This window comes from Alexandromys fortis, unplaced genomic scaffold (genome assembly GCF_014885135.2).
Source record: "Alexandromys fortis isolate MF-2015 unplaced genomic scaffold, M_Fortis_MF-2015_v1.1 scaffold_67, whole genome shotgun sequence".
NCBI lineage: Eukaryota > Metazoa > Chordata > Mammalia > Rodentia > Cricetidae > Alexandromys > Alexandromys fortis.
Genome location: NW_026067945.1, coordinates 2,419,431 through 2,438,494, shown reverse-complemented (window position 1 = coordinate 2,438,494; position 19,064 = coordinate 2,419,431). Strand labels below are relative to the sequence as shown.

The following is a 19,064-nucleotide window of genomic DNA, read 5'->3' as shown; positions in this document are numbered from 1 at the left end:
CCCCCCCCCCCCCCCCCCCCCCCGTATGTTTTGCTCTCTGCCTCCATCAGGAAAGTTTCAGAGTTACCTAACTGATAATGGCTTGGCAGCAGAAGGTGAACTGGAGGACTGAAACTTAAGGGTTTTGAAGAAAATAATTAAATAATTTGCTTTAGTTTTCCTGGGAAAAATGAATGTGTGTAGCTAACTTCATAGGAGCTGTATAAAAGCAATTAGCCCCTGAAACAAAGTATCTGGCTTACTCTTTGGGTTTTTGTGCATGACAAAATGGATGGACAGCAGAGTTGTTATAAAGTGATAGAAATATTAGTTACATCTTTGGGGTTCTAGGTGAATTTAGAAAAATTTGCTTTGTACCTCCTTGACAATAGTGGCACAGTCAGGAATTTGAAAACAAAGTAGCTTCTTTTTGGTATGTTTAGCTATGTGGGGCTTAGTTTTGGCAGTGGTCATTCTTGTTTTCTCATTTTAAAACCCTTACAGAGAATTTGCTAGATTGAAATGTAAGCACCTAGTTCATGTGGTCACATTTCTGCTGCCTATTTTGTTGCTGCCTCCAAAAATGCCCTCAAGGTAAGTGTAGACCGTTAAGGTAAAAAGAGGATATCTACAAACCAACCATATAGAGAGAAGTTATACAAAGACAGCAGAGAGACTGCCTAATGAGGAACTCTATAGCATTGGCTATCACAAATAAAAAGTGACCCGTTTATCTTAATAACTCAAATGATTTTAGAATTTTCAGTGCAAAGAAGTAATTAAAATGGTAGACTTTTTACTTTGTTCCTTCAGATTTCATGTGCCTTGTGCACATACACACACACACACACACACACACACACCCCTTTTGAGTTTACTGATCCTTAAGACTTAAAGATAATTTTAAAAGATTCCGAGGGATTGTATATTTTTTAAAACTTGAAATTAGATTTGAAGAAAGAATATTTTGAATTTAAAAGTAGTATATATTAGCTCCATGTGATAGAGCCCTCTCTCTAATTGCTATACTTACTTATTTTTGCTTGTTGTTGGTTTTTTTTTTTTTTTTTGAGACAGGGTTTCTCTGTATAGCCCTGGCTGGAACTCATTTTGTAGGCCGGACTGGCTCCGAACTCGGAGATGTGCTTACCTTTGCCCTGAGTGCTGAGGTGAGAGTGCTGGGATTAAAGATGTGCACCACCACTACTGCCTTTCCAGGCTGAGGCCATAGGATGGAGAATTTGAAGTGGGGCTGTTTGCAGAGTGAGACACAGTTTTTAAAGAACCGAGTGAAAAAAAGCAAAAGGAGGGGGGAGCCCCTAATATTCGTCAGTGACTGTACTGTGGAGAAAATTTAGGGTAGCATTCTTACACACACACACACACACACACACACACGGAATTAAGGAAAGGTCTGTCAAGGTAAAGGGTAGTTGATACTACTTAAATACAGAGCTCAGGGCTGAAGAGGTTCTGCAGTAAATGGGGATCTCAGCAGTGTGCTGCCTTCTGAGTACCTTATACCTTTTTTAAAAATGGTAATAAAATATTTGGAGTATGTTTCAAAGGTAAAAAGCAGTATATATTCTGTGGTCTAGCCTCTTTAGTGGGAGTGGGGGAGTTATTTTCCTCTTGAGAGTTAGCCTTGGGATGTGTTTGCTAGGGTTCCTAAGTGAGGCCTATGTTTACCTGAGATTATAAATGAGGAGCACTCGTCACACTTGTAAAGATGGATATTCCTCTGTGCTGGTTTCCAGCCAGGCCATTATTGCTACTTAAATCACAGTGCGTGAATCTGCTCAGCTAGCAATGGTTTTCCTAAGAAAACACACACACACACACACAAAACACACACACACACGGAGTAGAGGTTGTAATAATTAGTATGGTTGAGAATGTTTGGTTTAGGTTATGTCAACACATTTAAAATTTATTTAATTTGGACATTTACTTAACAACGTGGTTATCTTGATATTTATATTTCTGTATCTGACTGTCAACTTGGTGTTAATTTTATTGTGAGTGACATGGGGGGGCACTAATCTGATCATTTGGTAACAAAATACAGATTTATATCACAAAAGGAGAGTAATTGATGCTACTTAAGTATGTGCTACATCTTTAGTATGTTACGACCACTTCTATCTTTTATACCTAAAATGATGTCATTCATTCACAATTAATTCTATTAGATTATATGCACACATTCTATATAAAGTAAATATATCATATTTTATTTTGTTCACGTGTGTGTGTGTCCTTAGCTTGTTTACATTTAGTGTATGTGTAGTCTCTGCTCACATTTAGCCTTAGTGGTTCCCTTCTTAAAATGGGTAAATAAAGTCAGATAATCTGGATATCTAAAACCTGACCTTCAGTCTTTCATTTTCATGTGAACGCACTCCCTCAGTGTAACTTTCTGGCAAACTTGTGAGGCGCTGGCTAAGTTTGACTTGGCATGACTGCATTAGTAGGGCACTATTGGCAAAGCACTTCTCATACCCGTGGTTTAAGCTTTGAGTTGGATCTCTGTCACTTCATCTGCATTTTGTGAAAATCATTGGGTTTTCTCCTATAGTTTATATGAGTCAATCTTTTTGTCACATAGAGGTCCAGTCCTTTGGAGGAAATGCAATGTCCTTCTTTAGGGACATGAACGCTATGGTATGTTGAGTGATACCAAAATAACACCTGCTTTATTTGGGCGTCAGGCCCTTGATGGTATAAGTGGAGCCCGGCAGCCTGCCTGTTGGCTGTATTGTGTACTTTGATCGGACAGAGTATATTTCCGTACTGGCTTCTCTCTGGGGTCTTGTGAGCCATTGGTAGATTTTTAATTTTTGTCCTCAACCCAGTGTCTTGAAAGTCACTTATTTCTTTCCTTATGATTTACTCTGCAGAGACATGCTCTGTGCTGTCCTGAGTCAGGCGCTGTGTGACCTTACTTCTGGTGGTTTGAGACCAGGAAACGGAGGTCCCATGTGTGTCCCTTCATAAGATGTTGCAGAAACAGACAGCAAGCCTGCAGTCCTGACACGTGGGAGCTAAGGCAGGAGGACCCCAGGTTGCTAGCCATCTTGCCCTTACAAGGGGGGCTTGGTATCTCAGCCAAACCAAACAAACCGTAGAAGAAAATAATACGAAGGAGTCATTAATACCCAGTCTTGTGCCGAAGGAAATTGTTGAGACGTCAGATTTGTCGAAGGCTATGTATCCTTGGGCAAATTTCTACCATATCTTGATTCATGTGTATATTCTACTTCAGTCTGTTATCTCAGTGTAGATTTTCTTTTAACTGTGGGAGGTAATTCTGATTTTAACTGAATGAATTTTACTTGTCCACCTAGAAAGAAATTAGGCAGCAAAAAAAATGGTAGTATTCAGTGTGGTCAACTGATAAAAGCGTGGAGACCTAGGTTGTTAGCTTTCGGCTTTTTTATAGTAAAAAAGATGAGTTTGCTAAATGTAAGCATAGCATTAACATTAAGTAGTGGGACTACTTTAGAAAATGATATGCATTGGGGAAAAAGATTCATTTTGACACTTCCAAAGTCTTCCATGTTTGTTTATTATTTATTTACTTTTTTTTTCCTGAAACCCAGAATGTGATTTCTAGCAGTGGATCTGATTTCAGTGGTTGCTGGAGTCTGCAGCCATCATTAATTTAAGAAAACCTTCCGTTGAATGTATATTATTTAAAAAATTGCCCTTTGTCATGACTCCTATTTTATAGGTGATTTCTGAGAGCCATCAGGATTTTGAACTTGTATTCATTCCCTACAGAAAGCTTGGCTTTTCCATTCCCACCTGTGGCTTTTCTTGATGACTTTTTTTTTTATAGGCACCTGTACTGCTGAAGTTGTATTTGTTCTTAAGGTCCGTGGTGCTTTTTTCCCCTCAAGTGCTCATAAAGTTAACACCAAGAGGAAATTAGCTACTAGTCGGACACCTCGGACCACTTTGATAATGCAAACAACAGAGATCATGTGTACATGGTATACCATGTGCGTATGTTCTCCCCTGTAAAGCAGCTCATGTGTGTATGGAGTAGCTTTTCAGTTTAAAGTCTGTGGGCTTGGAGAAATGGCTCAGTGGTCAAGAATTCTTCTCTTACAGAGAAACCAGGTTCAGTGGTCTCTGCTGGTGGAGAGCCCTTATGCTGGTTCCTTTGTCCAGGCGGTGGTGGCTTTACTGGCTTGTTTTCTTTGAGCACTTTCTTGCCTTCAGGCACTGTAAGATGCTCCAGGCTCACCTTGCAGCCTTCCTGCTCTGGTCTCCGGTCCATTTCTGCAAGGATTGTTCCGTGGTATTTGTACTTTGCTTTGAAGGAGTTGTTCTGACCTTGCCTACTTCTTTTATTGGGAAATAATAGGCACAGGTCGCACTCAGAATTTAGTTCCGTGTGCATACAAGCATTTTGCTGTTCTTAAAGACTTAAGACATGACACATGGATGATTCTCATTTGAGTTGAGTATCCCCTTGCACAGCCAGCGAGCCTCTACAACTGCCACTCGTCCCCTGCACATGTCTGCTTGGCAGATGGCCTGTCCCTCTTCTTGTCTGAAAGTTTAAGTGATAAAGGCTCTGCACTCCTTCCCCCAACTTGAAGGGGTGGCAGGTCTCGCAATAGGCTAACTCCTAGAGTGATCTCCTTGTGATTGTGTGTGTGTGTGGGGGGGGGGTGGTCACTGCTGTCCTTAACCTGAATGGAATGTACAGAACTGGGATTCAGTGGGAATGGGGAAAGAGTCCTTTTAGCTATATAGAGAGAAAGAGGTTGGGTTTTTAGTGTTTTGTTGTTTAAGAATTCATCAGGAGAAGCTAGCAAAAACTCTGGCTAGTTAATGTTTTAAGTTGCTCCATTGTATGCATGTAAATGTTATTGACTGGATGCCTTTAAGGCATATGAAGAGCTACCATTCAGTGGCATAATCTTTTACTTACCATAGTTTACATTGGCCTTGGGCAGCTGCTGTATTAAATGCACACTTTTTTTTTTATCTTTGTAGTCCTGTTTTTAAAAAGCAGGTGACTGATGGTGTCCTTAAAAAAGTAACTCAAAGAAGCAGGCCTGAAGATACAATCTCAGTAGAAAAAAACAAGAATCTCAGCTTGTATCCAAATTCCAAATGTGTGATTTGTTATTTTCCTTATTTACTTTTTTTCAAGAAGCTGGAGAATGGGGAATAGAAGGGCACAGAATGCCAAAAATAAATCTTATTTGATTGCATCTTGGAGATTGTTGTAAGCAGCAAGATCATTTTTTCCTAAACTGTCTCTGAGTTCTATCAGTTTGTTATAAATTCCTGAAACCTAAAGTCTTCAAAAAGTAGAATTTACGAACAGCCGTGGTCCTTTGTTAGTTTCGGAGACTTCCACGATGGTTGTTTGATTTGTTTTTAGGTGAAGAAAACTCTTGCTCCAAGGCCTGGACACGCTGGGAACCCCTTCCCCACGATGCTGCTTGTGCACAATGGTCACTAGGCGACCTGTCTACCAAGAGAAGAGTCATTCTTCTGTAAGGTAACTCGGGGCCATCAGTCGCCAATGCCATTTTAAGGAAAATGACACTTAACTTTTACTATTCCTCTTGAAAACTGCTAACGAATTGGTTGGGGCTGCTGCTTCAGTAATAGAGTATATGCTTAGAGTATAGGCTCTGGGCTCCGTCTCTAGCAGGAGTAGAATAGAATTGAGCAGAAATGAATGAGTGAAATTGTGATTTAAGAATAAACTAATATATCCACAGTGCAGCAGGCACTTGAAAGGAAAACCTAAGTTTGTTGTTTCAGTCTTTTTCCTGCATAGTTGACCTCTTCCAAGTGCCAAGGTAATCTGTCTGGAAACACTCGTTGGGGGCTAGGGCAGGGACTTCGTGGGTGACTTAGGCTTGAGCATAAGGGTGAAGACTGAAGCTTGGGTCTCCTTTTACTCATGTAAAAGCTTGAGCATCGAAATGGACACCTGTAACCCCAGCACCAGGGTGCAGAGCAGAGAGGATCATGGGGGCTAGAGAGCCAGCCAGTCGAGCAGGAATGGTGCAGTGCAGGTTCAGTGATGGACCCTGTCTCAAAAGACAAGGTGGAGAAGAGACCCTAAGTGTGTGCGTATACACAGACACCCTCAAAGCTCACTTGGAGCCAGTGTGCAGGTGGCACACGCCTGCAGCCTCATCGCTTGGGAGGTAGAGATGGGAGGATCAAGAGCTCGGGGCAAGCCAAGGCTACTTAGCACGTTGGCAGGTCAACTCGAGCTAAAAGAGGCTGACTCAAAAATAATAGTAAAGTAAATAAAAATTTCAAAAGCATGGTGGTCTTTAACGATGGTGGTCTGAATAATAGTCAGTAAGAGCTTCCATTAATCTAATCTGATGAGTTTCCATACTGTCTCTTAAAGCCCTGAAACTAATATTAAACTATTCTGAAAGGTATTTTCTATGTTAAATTTCTAAGCCAAGAGACTGAATTTCAAGGGAGTAGTGAAGTGAAGAAGCAAAAGGAAACTTGTTTAGTAAGAAAACAAATTATCGATAAATTTCCCCTTTCCCAATTTTCTCAGAGGAAAGAGCTATTTGAGGCAATGGCTTGACATTTTTAATTACATCACTTAGTGATATTGCTAAGACTGTAATAATGTCGTTTTTATGTACAAAAGCACATGAGATGTTTGTGATCCTAACCTGTGTTGGTTCTTCCAAGCTGGGCTTACTTTATTTGTGTATAGTCCATGGTGAGAAATTTTACAAGAAAAATTATTGATACCAAAATTATCCTGAGATGTCTAACCTACGTATGAGAACAGAATATTTTCAAAGGGCTTTACCACCTTTTTTTTTTCTTTCAATCAAATTTACTTATAGAAATGGAAGTTAGATTAGTCTAACTGCTTCTTTCCATTGGAATGTCTTCCCAGGAACTTGTCAGCTAGGTTTCTGTGTATATTTCAATGCTTAAAAGCACACAGACAGCTTCTACCCCCCCATGAGAAGTAGCCATTTTACTTTGGATTTCCTTTGTGTGTAAATGAGCTCATTCGCTGCTAGGTTTGACGATACACTTCTCCATGACCTGCAGAGGCTGTGCAACCCTCAGCGGTATTGTTCACTGAAGTCGTTCATCCTGTGACTAACCAGCAGGTTCTTTATGCTGCTTTGAGTGTTTTCTGAAGGAAAACTGGTACAGAGTTAGAAAAAAGGATGTGACAGCAAAAGAGAGGATGAAACACCATGATCAAATAGTCTGAGGTGGGAAAAGCAAGAAAAAGAAAGACACACACACCTATATACACCTATGTACACCTATATAGTGAATATAATCTACTTTACTCCAGTATAGTGTGCTCACCCTGCTTCCCCCCAGCTTTGTTACCTTGCATTAAAAATAAAATACCTGTACTACTTCGGACACTCGGCCTGAAGTGTTTTCCTCTTCACAGGCTTTCTTTAGGCTGCATAAAACAACAAGCTCTTTTCTAGTACTCCATATTGATTGGCTCTGACTTGTGGGAGAATCTTTGAGTAGTGTGTGACTTAAATCTTGATGGCACATCATATAAATCAGACTTCCCAAGACCAATACCACTCTGACCCCTCTGGTACCGCATCTTGGCTTCTTGCTGCCACTCCTCATTGTGTCTAAAATAGAGCCGTGATGGGGAAATGTAGTTTCAAGTTTTCAAAGGGATGCAGAAGAGAGTTTTCTGTTAATTGAGGAATCTCTATCTGGCTTTCAATTAATTCAATTAATTTGTAACCTTGATCCAACTATTGAAAGTTTTGGTCTTAGCATATGCATTTAGCCAGGAGTATTGAAGTGCTGTTAATTATTGCTGTGCTGATTTAGGAAGTAGACAGTTCTGTGGTAGTCAGTGGCCACAGTGCGAAGAGCCACATTTTCTAAATTTCATGTGTTCTACCTTCCCCAAAAGGCTGATTCCTTTGACCTAATGACCGGTTGGTGAAAAGCGGACTCTGCTAGGATGTTACACCACCACTGTCGGAGGAACCCTGAGCTCCAGGAAGAATTGCAGATTCAGGCTGCAGTAGCTGCCGGAGATGTTCACACAGTACGGAAGATGCTGGAGCAAGGCTATTCCCCAAATGGCCGAGATGCCAATGGCTGGACCTTGCTCCATTTCTCTGCAGCAAGAGGAAAGGAGAGATGTGTTCGGGTGTTTCTAGAACATGGAGGTGAGTTTACTAGATGCAAGGAGAAACTTGCAATGGTGTTGAGTCGAAAATACACTCATACACATTTGCATGTGATGTTTAATGCTTCACTTGCCTTAGTGTTCAGTGTCATTTTTTCCTCTTTGCAAAGATTTTTCTGAACTAAACACTGAGTTTTGTTTCAAACCAGATTACTGAGTGGGCTTTACCTGGCATGTGTAATTTCTACAGGGACTCAAGCTCTCCCGGGTCTTCAACTCAGAACCTTTATTGGGGCTGGCAGCCACTCGGGTTTCAGAAGCAGAAGTGGTGGCATCTACCACTGGGGAGTTACCCAGGTTTCCCCTTTTGGAAATTGCTCAAGCAGAGGAACCTAGCACAGGTCCCTTTAAGCATCTTGGTCCTCCCCATCCCTTAGATTGTGGGTTTGCCTCCCTTTCCTCTTGGATGGTTTCTCTTGTTCTTTTAGAGCTCTTTCCTTTTCCAGGACTTACAGGGTGTATAGGCATGCCACAGAGGGTGCTTGTCTGAGCTCTGAGTCTCTAGACAGACATGGCCAGTGACTGCACTGGCCGTTTCTATAAGGCTTCTTAATTGACTCCTCTCTCCAGTGAATTTCAACTTCACTCTTACCTTGAAGATAGGAGGCGGTGATGTGTGTGTTTGTCTGTTTTAGATATTATTTATGTCTACATTGTCTATATATTAGGGTGTGAAACAACTTTTCTGGACTGTTTTAGGGCCCGGATCATTCATCAGCAGTGGTTTTGTTTCATTCCGAGAGTGTACCCTGAGACGTGTACTGGTAAAAAGACTGGCCAGATTTGCTTGCCTTCTGAAGTACAGAAATGTTAGAAGTTCCATGTAAATTAGTGACTGTATGGATGCTAATGCTAGGCTGGCCCCAGGAGAAAGCTAAACCTAAGCCCCGGAGTGACCATGTGCCCCAGCGGCCCAAAATGGGATTTATAAGCCCCACATTGTTGGCTGTGGACAGAGTCCCTAGTTCCCCAGCCTGTACCCACTCGTGGCTGTCTTCCGTGTCATTTTACCCTCTAACTTACAGACCTCAGTTCTGCAGTTAATGAAGGGTACGTGCATGGAATGTCAGGAAAAGGGATCAGAATGAATTCTGCCCGTAACTTGGTAAAATTAAGGCTGAATTAATTAATTAAAAATTAAGGCTAAAATTAAGGCTGTGACTCACATTTGCTTATTTCACCTAGTCCAAGTGCCTTTCAGCTCCTCAGCCTCACTTAATAAGGAATATGTCCAGATAGTAACGCACGGACAGCATCTCCTTTAAACAAAGCACACCCTCACACACTCCGCACAGAAGCTAAACCCTACACGGCCTGCCCAGCTCCTGCCTGCCACTACTCAAAAGTGCCCCTGACTTGGGTGACTCTGGGTGCTTAGCCCTCTTACTCCTTCCTCACACACTTGTAGAAATTGTGTTTCATGTAGATTTTAAACTAAAGAGCGCACTGGCTTACTGCTCCGCCACTTTTTTTTCACTCAACCTCATGGAGCGTTGTGTTTTTTCCCTAACTCTCTGGGGTCTGCTTTTGTAATGTGTGAATGTGATATGACGCAGAAAGCATGTCATAGCTCTCCGCTGGCTCGTATAAGTCAGTGAGTGATAAGGGCAGAAAGGAAAAGCTAATGATGAGCCAGGTTTAACCTGTGGGCTACAGCTCCTAAGCATCTCCCTCTCCTCCACCCCACGGATGATAACTTGCAGGGCTGAGGGTGGTTGTGCGGTGGAGTGTATATCTAGTATATTTGAAGCCTAGTGTTCAAGTCCTACCACTGCAGTAGAAGAAAAGTGGGTGTGTGGCTGCACACATATCTGTGTGTATATACATGTGTGTGTGTGTGCGTACATGCTTGTTGTGTGACAAACTGCAATTCATGAACCCACACTGCACAGTGTAGTGCATTTTAGTGTATTTGTAGAATTGGGTGTCCAGCCCCACAATTAATTTCTAAAGTAACTGTTACAGCTACAGAAAGAAGCCTCAGTGATTCTGTTAGTAAGACAGTTAGACTTACCTTGTTCCTTTGATACAGTATTTATATTAATACGCTTTCATTTGGTTATTCTTTCAACTTTGTTCCGTTTAGTTTCTTTAGCAAGCATGAAACGTTCTCAGCAGACTTTTGAGAAGGTAATGCATATTAGAACTGCTTAAAACCCAGGTTGACATTCTTTGGGCTGCGCAGGGTGGTGGCCACTAGCCGCTCTTTACTACCTGACTCTCCTTCCAGAAGCCTTGGCTTTCACTGGCTCCTGGTGCAGCTGCAGAAATAGCCTGTGCCCCTAGCTTAAAGGTTTCCAGCCTCTTCTTCTATATCACAACTCTTCTTAATGTTCTGTTCAGTATCTTGACTTTCGTTACAGAATAGCTTTACCATGAAGGTTCCCTGTCAGAACCCAGGTCAGCTTCAGAGTCCACTGTCTGGGTACAATTGAATTGCACTTTAAGTTATGGGGCATTTGAAATTGTTTGAATTTTTCTTCTAGGGCCAATATTGCAGGAAATGTTCTTTTTTTAACCTTTGTTAGAGTTTTTTTTTTAATTTCTAGAAGTCCTTGCCAAGTCAAACAGTATTTTATGGATGCTGACACATTGCCCTCCAAAGAGCCTGCAGTTGCCTGTGCCCTCCCTGAGTGGGTGGGACACTTCACCCAGCCGCGCATTGCCAGACGGCTGGCTCTTCCTTGTGTGACGTGCTTACCCCCTCCCAAGATGGCATGCGAGTCTCAAACTGACAAGCCCGAGCTTGTCCCTCTCCTGCTCACTTTTGGCTTGTTCAGGTGTCCTCTTCGTTTGTAGCGATCCCACGTTCCTATTGTCCTCACTCTAAATTGGGCACGTTTCATTTCGCTTTTGCGTGGGTTGTGTCTCTTTGTTCTTGGTTAGTAAATCCTCCATACTGCAGGGTCATTATTTGCCTATATTTTCTTCTCGGGATTTTGTAGCACTTGGGTTACCAACCTGCCCATAATTGGCATTTGTGCATGGCAAGAGATCGCTGCTACAATATCACTGCTCTTTCCCACAGAGATTGCCTAAACTTCCCTTCTTTCCTCAGGGCTGCATGCTGCTAGGTCACATACACAAGTTCAACATCCTGGCTTCTACTGAGTTCTTATTTAGTGCCCCAGGACCAGTGTAAGGCCGTTTGCAGTGTTCTCTGAGAACATTACTCCAATCAAAAGAGATCTGTAGAGTGCATCCTGTGACTCCCCTCACTGCAAATTATGTCTGAAAAGGATAGTTAAAAGGAAACTCATAACCCCACCCCCACCCCCATGGTCATAGTCATTCACGAGGCTTCGACACATATGTGCATTCTCCATGTAATGTCCTGACACATCTGTAAATGGCCCTGCAGCCTAGAAGTGCCATGCAGGAAAACTACAGATCGTGCTTGGCACCTTTGCCCTCACCTGTGATGTGACCCGTCGCTTGAGCTTCTGGATTTCTCTGCTGACCAGCTGTCCTTTTCCTTCGCTTCTTTCCACGGAGCCACTGTTCCACTCTGTGGGAAGGAAACCCCTTTCTCATCAGGATTGTGCATCGATCTCATTCACCCCCACATTATATCACCCTGTCCCAACCCAGTCTCCAATTAACGTGACACTTCTAAGTAGAAATGGAAATGAAATCCAGTAGGTGCGTCTTGTTTCCCTGCACAGAACCTACGCAGTCCGTCGTGCGCTCAGCACAGCGGTGGATCATCTGACCCCTGCAGGTGCAGCTCTGTGCAGCAGCCCGTCCACCTTCTTGGGTGTCTCTGAGCTTAGAGGCATGGTCACAGAGGTCATTATAAAGCATCCGCCATCATGTCTTCTTTCCTTTGCTTATACCTGCTTCCCCTTTAAGTCTTCTCAGCACTTTCTCTGGAATACCACTTCTTCCAACAGACTAGGTCAGGTGGAAACTTCATTTTTGTCCCGTTAAATGCTGCCACTGGGCCCTGGATGATGCTCTCTCTACCCTGTGGGATACTGTTTCCTGGAATAGTTGTAAGCATGCTGAAGGGCTTTAGCGTTCTCTTCAGGGTCTGTAGCTCTAGTTCACCTGAAAGTGCTGAAGACAGAACCACATGCATCTTTGTTCCCAGTGAGAAAGAACAGAAACCAGCGATCTAAACTGATTGCTTCCTGACCTTGTGAGCTAAAACTGATCTTTGATGATGATGATGATGCTTAAAAGTCAGTCCCTCGTTGGGTCAGGATTAGAAAACTGCTGAGATTCATGACAACTGTTCTTCCACAATCACCATATAAGTGAAGGAGGGAAAGGACTTAGAAGCAAGGTAGTTCACTTTGCCCTCTGCACTCCTTCCCTCTCTGCTCACTCTATGTGTGACGGTGACTCTGAGATGTATGAGGTGGCCATTTGGTTCCAGATAAAGCGTTCGCTCATCTTCAGAAAATGCAGCTGAGCACCCAGTGTGTTCAGACCTATTGTATGCCAGGCCCTGCCTTCAGCAAGCTGCAGCGGTAAATGGCCCTGGTATTTCATAGCCCAGCAAGTGGATGGGTCGGGAGCCATGTTCCCTGGTGACATGTCCTGTGTGGACAGTGCTTTTAGCTTTTAGAGAGTGATGCTTTTAGTTTTCCCATTGAAAGATGAGCCACAGAAGCAAATGTCATTCAGATACCCCAGGTCTTCCACCTTGATGACAGCAGAGCTAAGCTCCAAACCATCATCTAAATTGTGGCTCTGTATTGCCTAGAAAAGAAGCCAGGCATTCCAAGAGAGCAAAGTGCCCTGTGTAACGGGACCCCTCTGCGTGTGATGTGGGAGAGTCCAGGATCTCCCCAGAATGCAGGGCTTGGGTGGGGTTCTTGAAAGGTATGAAGTAGGAAGGGCTGGAAACTTGGTGGAATGGAACATTCTACCTGTGTGAGACACTGACGGTGGGGGTTGAAGGAGAGGGGCATGTGTGATTTTAAGGCCTGAAAGAGTTGAGTATGACTGGAGTAAGTCCAACAGTTTAGGGATGCTGGGCAGGGCAGGGAGAAGCGGACAGGGCAGTAGGAAGTTCTCTGGTTAGTTTCCGAGCTCATCAGAACAGCCCAAGACCTAACGCAGGAAGAGAAATCAAGAGCAATAGACGCTTCGGGTCCAGAAGAAGGGAGAACTTCTTGTCACCACTTCCACCTCAGGAGGCAGGGGACGCGGCAGCCAGATGGAATATGAGAAAGAAGGTGTGGAAATCTCAGCCACTTACACAACCAGAAATTGTTTATTTAAATATTCATACATGAAAGGATACAACGTGAAAAATACAGTTCTACCTGTCAAGTTTACAGAGCCACGCGGTGGTACCAAGACACAGAGCTAGCAAGCTCAGGACCGAGACTCAAGGGGAGGATGCAACTCCAGAAGGAAACCTGCTGGGACACAGCTGGGAATCCAAGTCCACTTCAAACAACAACAAAACTGTGTTTGAGTCGTATAACACAAAAGTGGTGGTGGGCTGGGGCATGGGGCGGTACCCAGGGACCCTAGTTTAAGCCCGTGCTCCCTGTGGCCTGAGAGGCTATTGCATTACAGTGAAACTACACAGAGTCAATCCTTGGATGCAGGACTGGCCACATTCTAAGTGCCTCGTAGCCACATGTGCTGAGTGGCACTGCGGGGTAAGTGACATTTTGTTGTCTTACATCTGCTTCAAAGTAATGAAAATGTCAGGTTTTCAAATGTCTGAAAACTTTAAATTTTCAACACACATGGCAATATACCATCATACCTCTGCACAAATTATGGTAATTGGGCCGGTGGGATAGCCCTGTGGTAAAGGCACTTGCCATGTAAGCTGAGTTCAGCCCTCACCCCATGTAAATGTGTGGGGAGGGAAGTGACTCCACAAAGTTGTCCTCTGACCTCCTCTTGTGGCAGGGTATGTGCATAGCCACGCTAATAACCAATAGAAACATGGTAACCTTTCTGAGAAGGTTAGAGAGCTCTTGGATTAAGAGTTTCCTACAGAAGCCAGGTCCCCTCTGGAAAGCAGGCAGCATCCTTTTGAAAGACACATGGAAGAGAGAGAGAGAGAGAGAGAGAGAGAGAGAGAGAGAGCGAGAGAGAGAGAGAGAGAGAGAGAGAGCGAGAGAGAGAGCGAGCGCGAGCATTAGCTAGGTAGGGTGCAGTAGGAAGGAAGATGAAAGGGTTTGCAAGAGAGCCCCAGGATAGGTAAAAATAAGTATATGATGTGGATTTGTGGAGACACTTTTGGAAAGCAACTTTGTAGTGTGTATTAGGGTGTTAAAAGTGGTAAATGCTTTGCCCAGTAAACCTATTAGTTTAAACTTAATTATATAATAACTAAGGTTTATTAATTTATTCCAAGGTTAGACTCTTAAAAACAGGAAATATTTTCACATAAAAATGCCACACTTCTTTGTCTTGGTTTTTTTTTTTGTTTGTTTGTTTTTGTTTTGCTTTTGTGCTTATTTTATCATTGGCAATGGCATAAAACAAGATGTTTGGGAGTACTTTTTAGCGGTGTGTCTGTCTGTCCTTCTGTCTGATAGTATAGCACAGGGGAACAAGGTTATATTCAAATAGTTTTTAAAATAATAGAATTAAAACCAGAGTGCAAATAGGAAGGAAATAAAAAGATAGAACCTCTCTACCCAACCTTCTCCAAGGGTCTAGCCTGGTAAGTCTCCCTGAGCCTTCCTACCCATGCTACATGCCAAACCTGTCAGATCTAGTTTGGGTCCAGTGCCCCAGCCTAGTCTGGCCACTCCTGTCTGTGCCATAACCAATCTCTAGTCTTCTGCCAGGACTTTATCTACCTAACCCCTACCCAAGGCCAACACCACATCCCGCCTTTCACCCCCATCCAGAGCTACCTCTACACTCTAGGCTGGACCAGGAGGTACATCCTGAACACCATTCCAGTCCCTTCTCTCCACCTGACCACTTTTTACTCAAGCCATTTCCAGCCTCTAGGCTCAACCTACCTGTATGTCTGCTCTTCTTCCCCAACCTGCTCTGTCCATCAGACTTACAAGTCTATATGCTCATCACAAAACCACCAGTATCTTCTCTCTTCAGCCTAACAGTCCTATCAAAATGTTTGACAATGAGAATTATGTAAATGAACACCAGGACACAGAACTTAAAAAGAATGATCATAAGCTTCATCAGAGAATTCAAGAATTTTTAAATGCCACAAACTGTTGACAGAAGTTTCTGTCCCAATTAGACCCATAGCCATTCTGTCCCAAAGAAACACACAGAGGTCTACATTTATCATAAACTGGTTGGCCTATTAGCTCAGGCTTTTTATTAACTCTTACATCTTAAATTAACCCATAATTCTTATCTATGTTAGCCACGTGGCTTGGTATCTTTTATCAGTGAGGCATTCTCATCTTGCTTCCTCTGCACCTGGATCACGACTGCAGACTCAGCCTTTCCTCTTCCCAGAATTCTCCTGTTCTGGTTGCTGCACCTATACTTCCTGCCTGGCTACTGGCCAATCATCATTTTATTAAAATACAAGTAAATAGTCTTTATAGTGTGCAAGACCATTGTCCCACAGCAGCAAACATCACGCTGAGATCAAAGAGAAAGAACTTGAGGAAAATAAATACCCGAATGATGCCCAAGCTGTTGGAAATGATGAGCGCCAACCAGGACTTGCTAATGGAATTCAGGAAGGAAGTAGTAGAAACACTGAAGAGAACTCGAGGTGACATGATGCTGGAATTGGATAACCCAAATAACTTAACTACAGACTCAAAGGAAAGCCTGCAAGAAGAGTGGATCAAGCAGATGATGAAGTATCAGGACTAGAAGATAAAGTAGAAGATCTAGATCAGATACTCAAGGAATATGACAAATTAAAACAGACAAACAAAAATAACAGAAAAGGAACACGGAAATGTGGGACACCAGAAAATAAAACAAAACAAAAACCTTTGAATTACAGGCGTAGATGAGGGAGAAAACCTTCAAAATCTCATAAAAGGAGACATCTCCAAACTGAAGAAAAGACACATCCATACAGATACAAGAAGTACACAGAAGATCAAATAGACAAGACCAGAAAAGAAAATGCCTGCAGCATATAATAGTTAAAACACAAAGCAAAGAAAGTGTATTGACAACTTCAAGAGAAAATTCAAGTCACACATAAAGGAAAAGTCATCAGAATAACAGCTGGTTTCTCAGTGGACAGCCTGCAGCAATGTGTTCTGAACCCTAAAAAGTGATGACTGCCAGGGTAGACTAATAGATAACAAACAATCCACCATTAATGAAGGAGAAAGAAAAACTTCCCACAATATAAACATCCTAAAAATTTTGTAGCCAACAAGCTAAACCTAAAGAAAATACAGGAAACAATGTTTAGTCCAAAGAGAGGAGTGAAGGATAGCAGAGAAGCTATGAAAAAAAGTACAAAGCCATGATTAGGAAATACACAAACTACCACTGAGAACACAGTGCCAAAACTCAACAGCAAAATGGGCACAATCAGCACACATTCCAGTAATAACTTTAAATATAAATGGCTTAAATACTCCAATCAAAAGACAAAAGCTTACAAAATGGATCAAGAAACAAAACCCATTTATTTGTTGTCTACAAGAAACACATATTAGCTTTAAATAGGTATCACCCTACAGTAAAAGGATGGACAAAAGAACTCTAGTGAGATGGGACCAGGAAATAAGCAGGCATTGTTATCCTAGTATTGATAAAATAGACTTCAAACTAAAATGACTCAGAAGAGATAAAGAGGGATATTTCATTCTAGTCAAGGGAACAGTTAACCAAAAGGACATTATTATGATACACACACACACACTAAACTCCTGTGTACCCAATTTCATTTTTTAAAATGTATTACTATATTTAAAGATAAGCATTCAAAAATCAATAGTAAGTGATTTCAGTGCCCGTTATTCTCCAATTATTAGGTGGACCATCTGAACAAAAATAAACAGAAACCTCAGAATTAATTGGCATTATACATCAAGTGAGTTTAGCAGATACTGATAGGATATTCTAGCTAAATACCAAAGAATACACATTCTACCCAGTAGCACATGGAAGCTTTTCTAAAATAGATCACATCCTGGGACACACACACAAAAATTATTAATAAATTCAAAAAGCTTAAAATAACTCCTTGTATCCTACCTAATTACAATTCAATAAAACTTGAAATTGACCAAAAACAAGTCTTTAGTAAATGCATAAATCGTGGAGATTGAACCACTTATTACTGAATGATGAATGTGTCAAAGAAAAAAATCAAGAAAAACAGTATCTAGAACTACATGAAAACAAAAGCACAACACAACAAACCTTCTGGGGCACATTTGAAGCAGCCCCTCAGGGATGTGCATGGTTCTGTGTGCCTGCATCAAAATAACCGGGACCAAATAAATGACTTAATGATGCAACTCAGCAATTTGGGAAACAAGAATAAACCATATCCAAAGCCAGTCAAGAGCAAGAAATAATAGAAATCAGTGAAATAGAAGCAAAGAAACAATGCAAAAACTCAACTTATCTAAGAGTTGGTTCTTTGAGAAGATAAATGAGATTGATAGACCCTTGGCCCAACTAATCCATATTAACAGTATCAAAAATGTACAGGGAAGCATTACAGCTGATACCAAAATAAATTCAAAATATAAAGGAATTTTTATATCTATGTTATCTTTTATCATAACTAAGGAAAACTCTACTTATAACTATCTATTTTTCAACTCCATCAAAGACTTCAGAAGGACATAATATTACCTAAGTAAACAGAAAGTACATTCTAAGCAACTTCCAAAACTCTAGAATTGACAGAGGCATCTCACTGCCTGGACAGTCACCCAAAGTTCTTCTGTAACATTGGGGCATCCATCTTCAGCCTACTGACCCATAGTATCTGGCAGACTTTTCCATGAAGCAGGAAATTTCAGTACAGTTTCACCTTTATTGGCAGTTTGTCAATCACTTTCTTCTGTGTCCTGCAGATTGTCTGGCAGACTCTTTCATGAAGCAGGAACCCTGAAGGATGGTCTCACTTTTAGGTGCAGTCATCTCTCTGTGGGTCACACATGTCCAGCTCACATAGCATAAGATCAAGTAGTCCAGGCAAGAACAGTCTCTTGCCCAAATGGCCAACAAACTCCATAAGGAGCCTCTTCGGTGCCCATCATCCTCTTGAAGTAGCTTAGTGCTGCAAGGAGCAGATGTGTTTCACTGTCATGAAAAGTCCTTAGTTTTTAAAACCTTTTTTTAAAACTTGTATGTCATTAAAGTGGTAAATTTGAAAGGAATGAATTGATTTCTAGATTCAACCAAACCACCAAAATTAAACCAAGAAGACCACCTATAACAGACTCATAGCAAATGAGATTTTAATAGTAATAAAAAATCTTCCATCAAAATAAAAAAAATGTGGAGCCAGATATAGTCACTGAAGATTTCTACCCACAATTCAAAGAGATCTACAGCCAGTCCTCCTTAAACTACTCAAAAACTAGAAAGAGAAGGAGTACTCCCAGCTCCTTCTATGGAGCCAGTGTTAGTAACATCAAAACCAGGAAAAGGTGCAACAAAAACAACTGCAGGCCCCTGTCCTTGATAAACATAGGCTCCATAAAGCTTAATAAGATACTTGAAAACAAAGTATAGAAATACATCAAAGATTATCTGCCATGACAGAGTTGGCATTATCCTGGAATGTAGGGACAATTCAACATAAGCCAGGAACTTAAAAATAAAAATTAAAAAAAACCACATGATCATTTCAATAGAACAGAAATCCCTTTGAAAAAATCTAACATGCTTTTTCGATTAAAAAAAAAAAGTCCGAGAGAATGTAGGGTTATAGTTAACATACCTCAACATAATAAATCTACATATGAGAAGCCCA

The 19,064-nt window shown here is 41.7% G+C and overlaps 1 protein-coding gene across 2 annotated transcripts in view; it reads left to right on the top strand.

The window, feature by feature from the left end:
- The window catches only part of Asb7 (ankyrin repeat and SOCS box containing 7), a 57,128-nt gene that overhangs the window by 11,422 nt on the left and 26,642 nt on the right, over window positions 1-19,064 (top strand). Inside the window, exons 3-4 of one of the 2 annotated variants that reach the window (XM_050149148.1) lie at window positions 5,384-5,498; window positions 7,907-8,168. In XM_050149148.1, coding sequence (XP_050005105.1) covers window positions 7,958-8,168 — 211 coding nt within the window. In that variant the 5' untranslated portion in view covers window positions 5,384-5,498; window positions 7,907-7,957. Of the gene's footprint in view, window positions 1-5,383; window positions 5,504-7,906; window positions 8,169-19,064 lie in introns of both variants that reach the window. The other variant, XM_050149147.1, reaches the window with a different exon arrangement.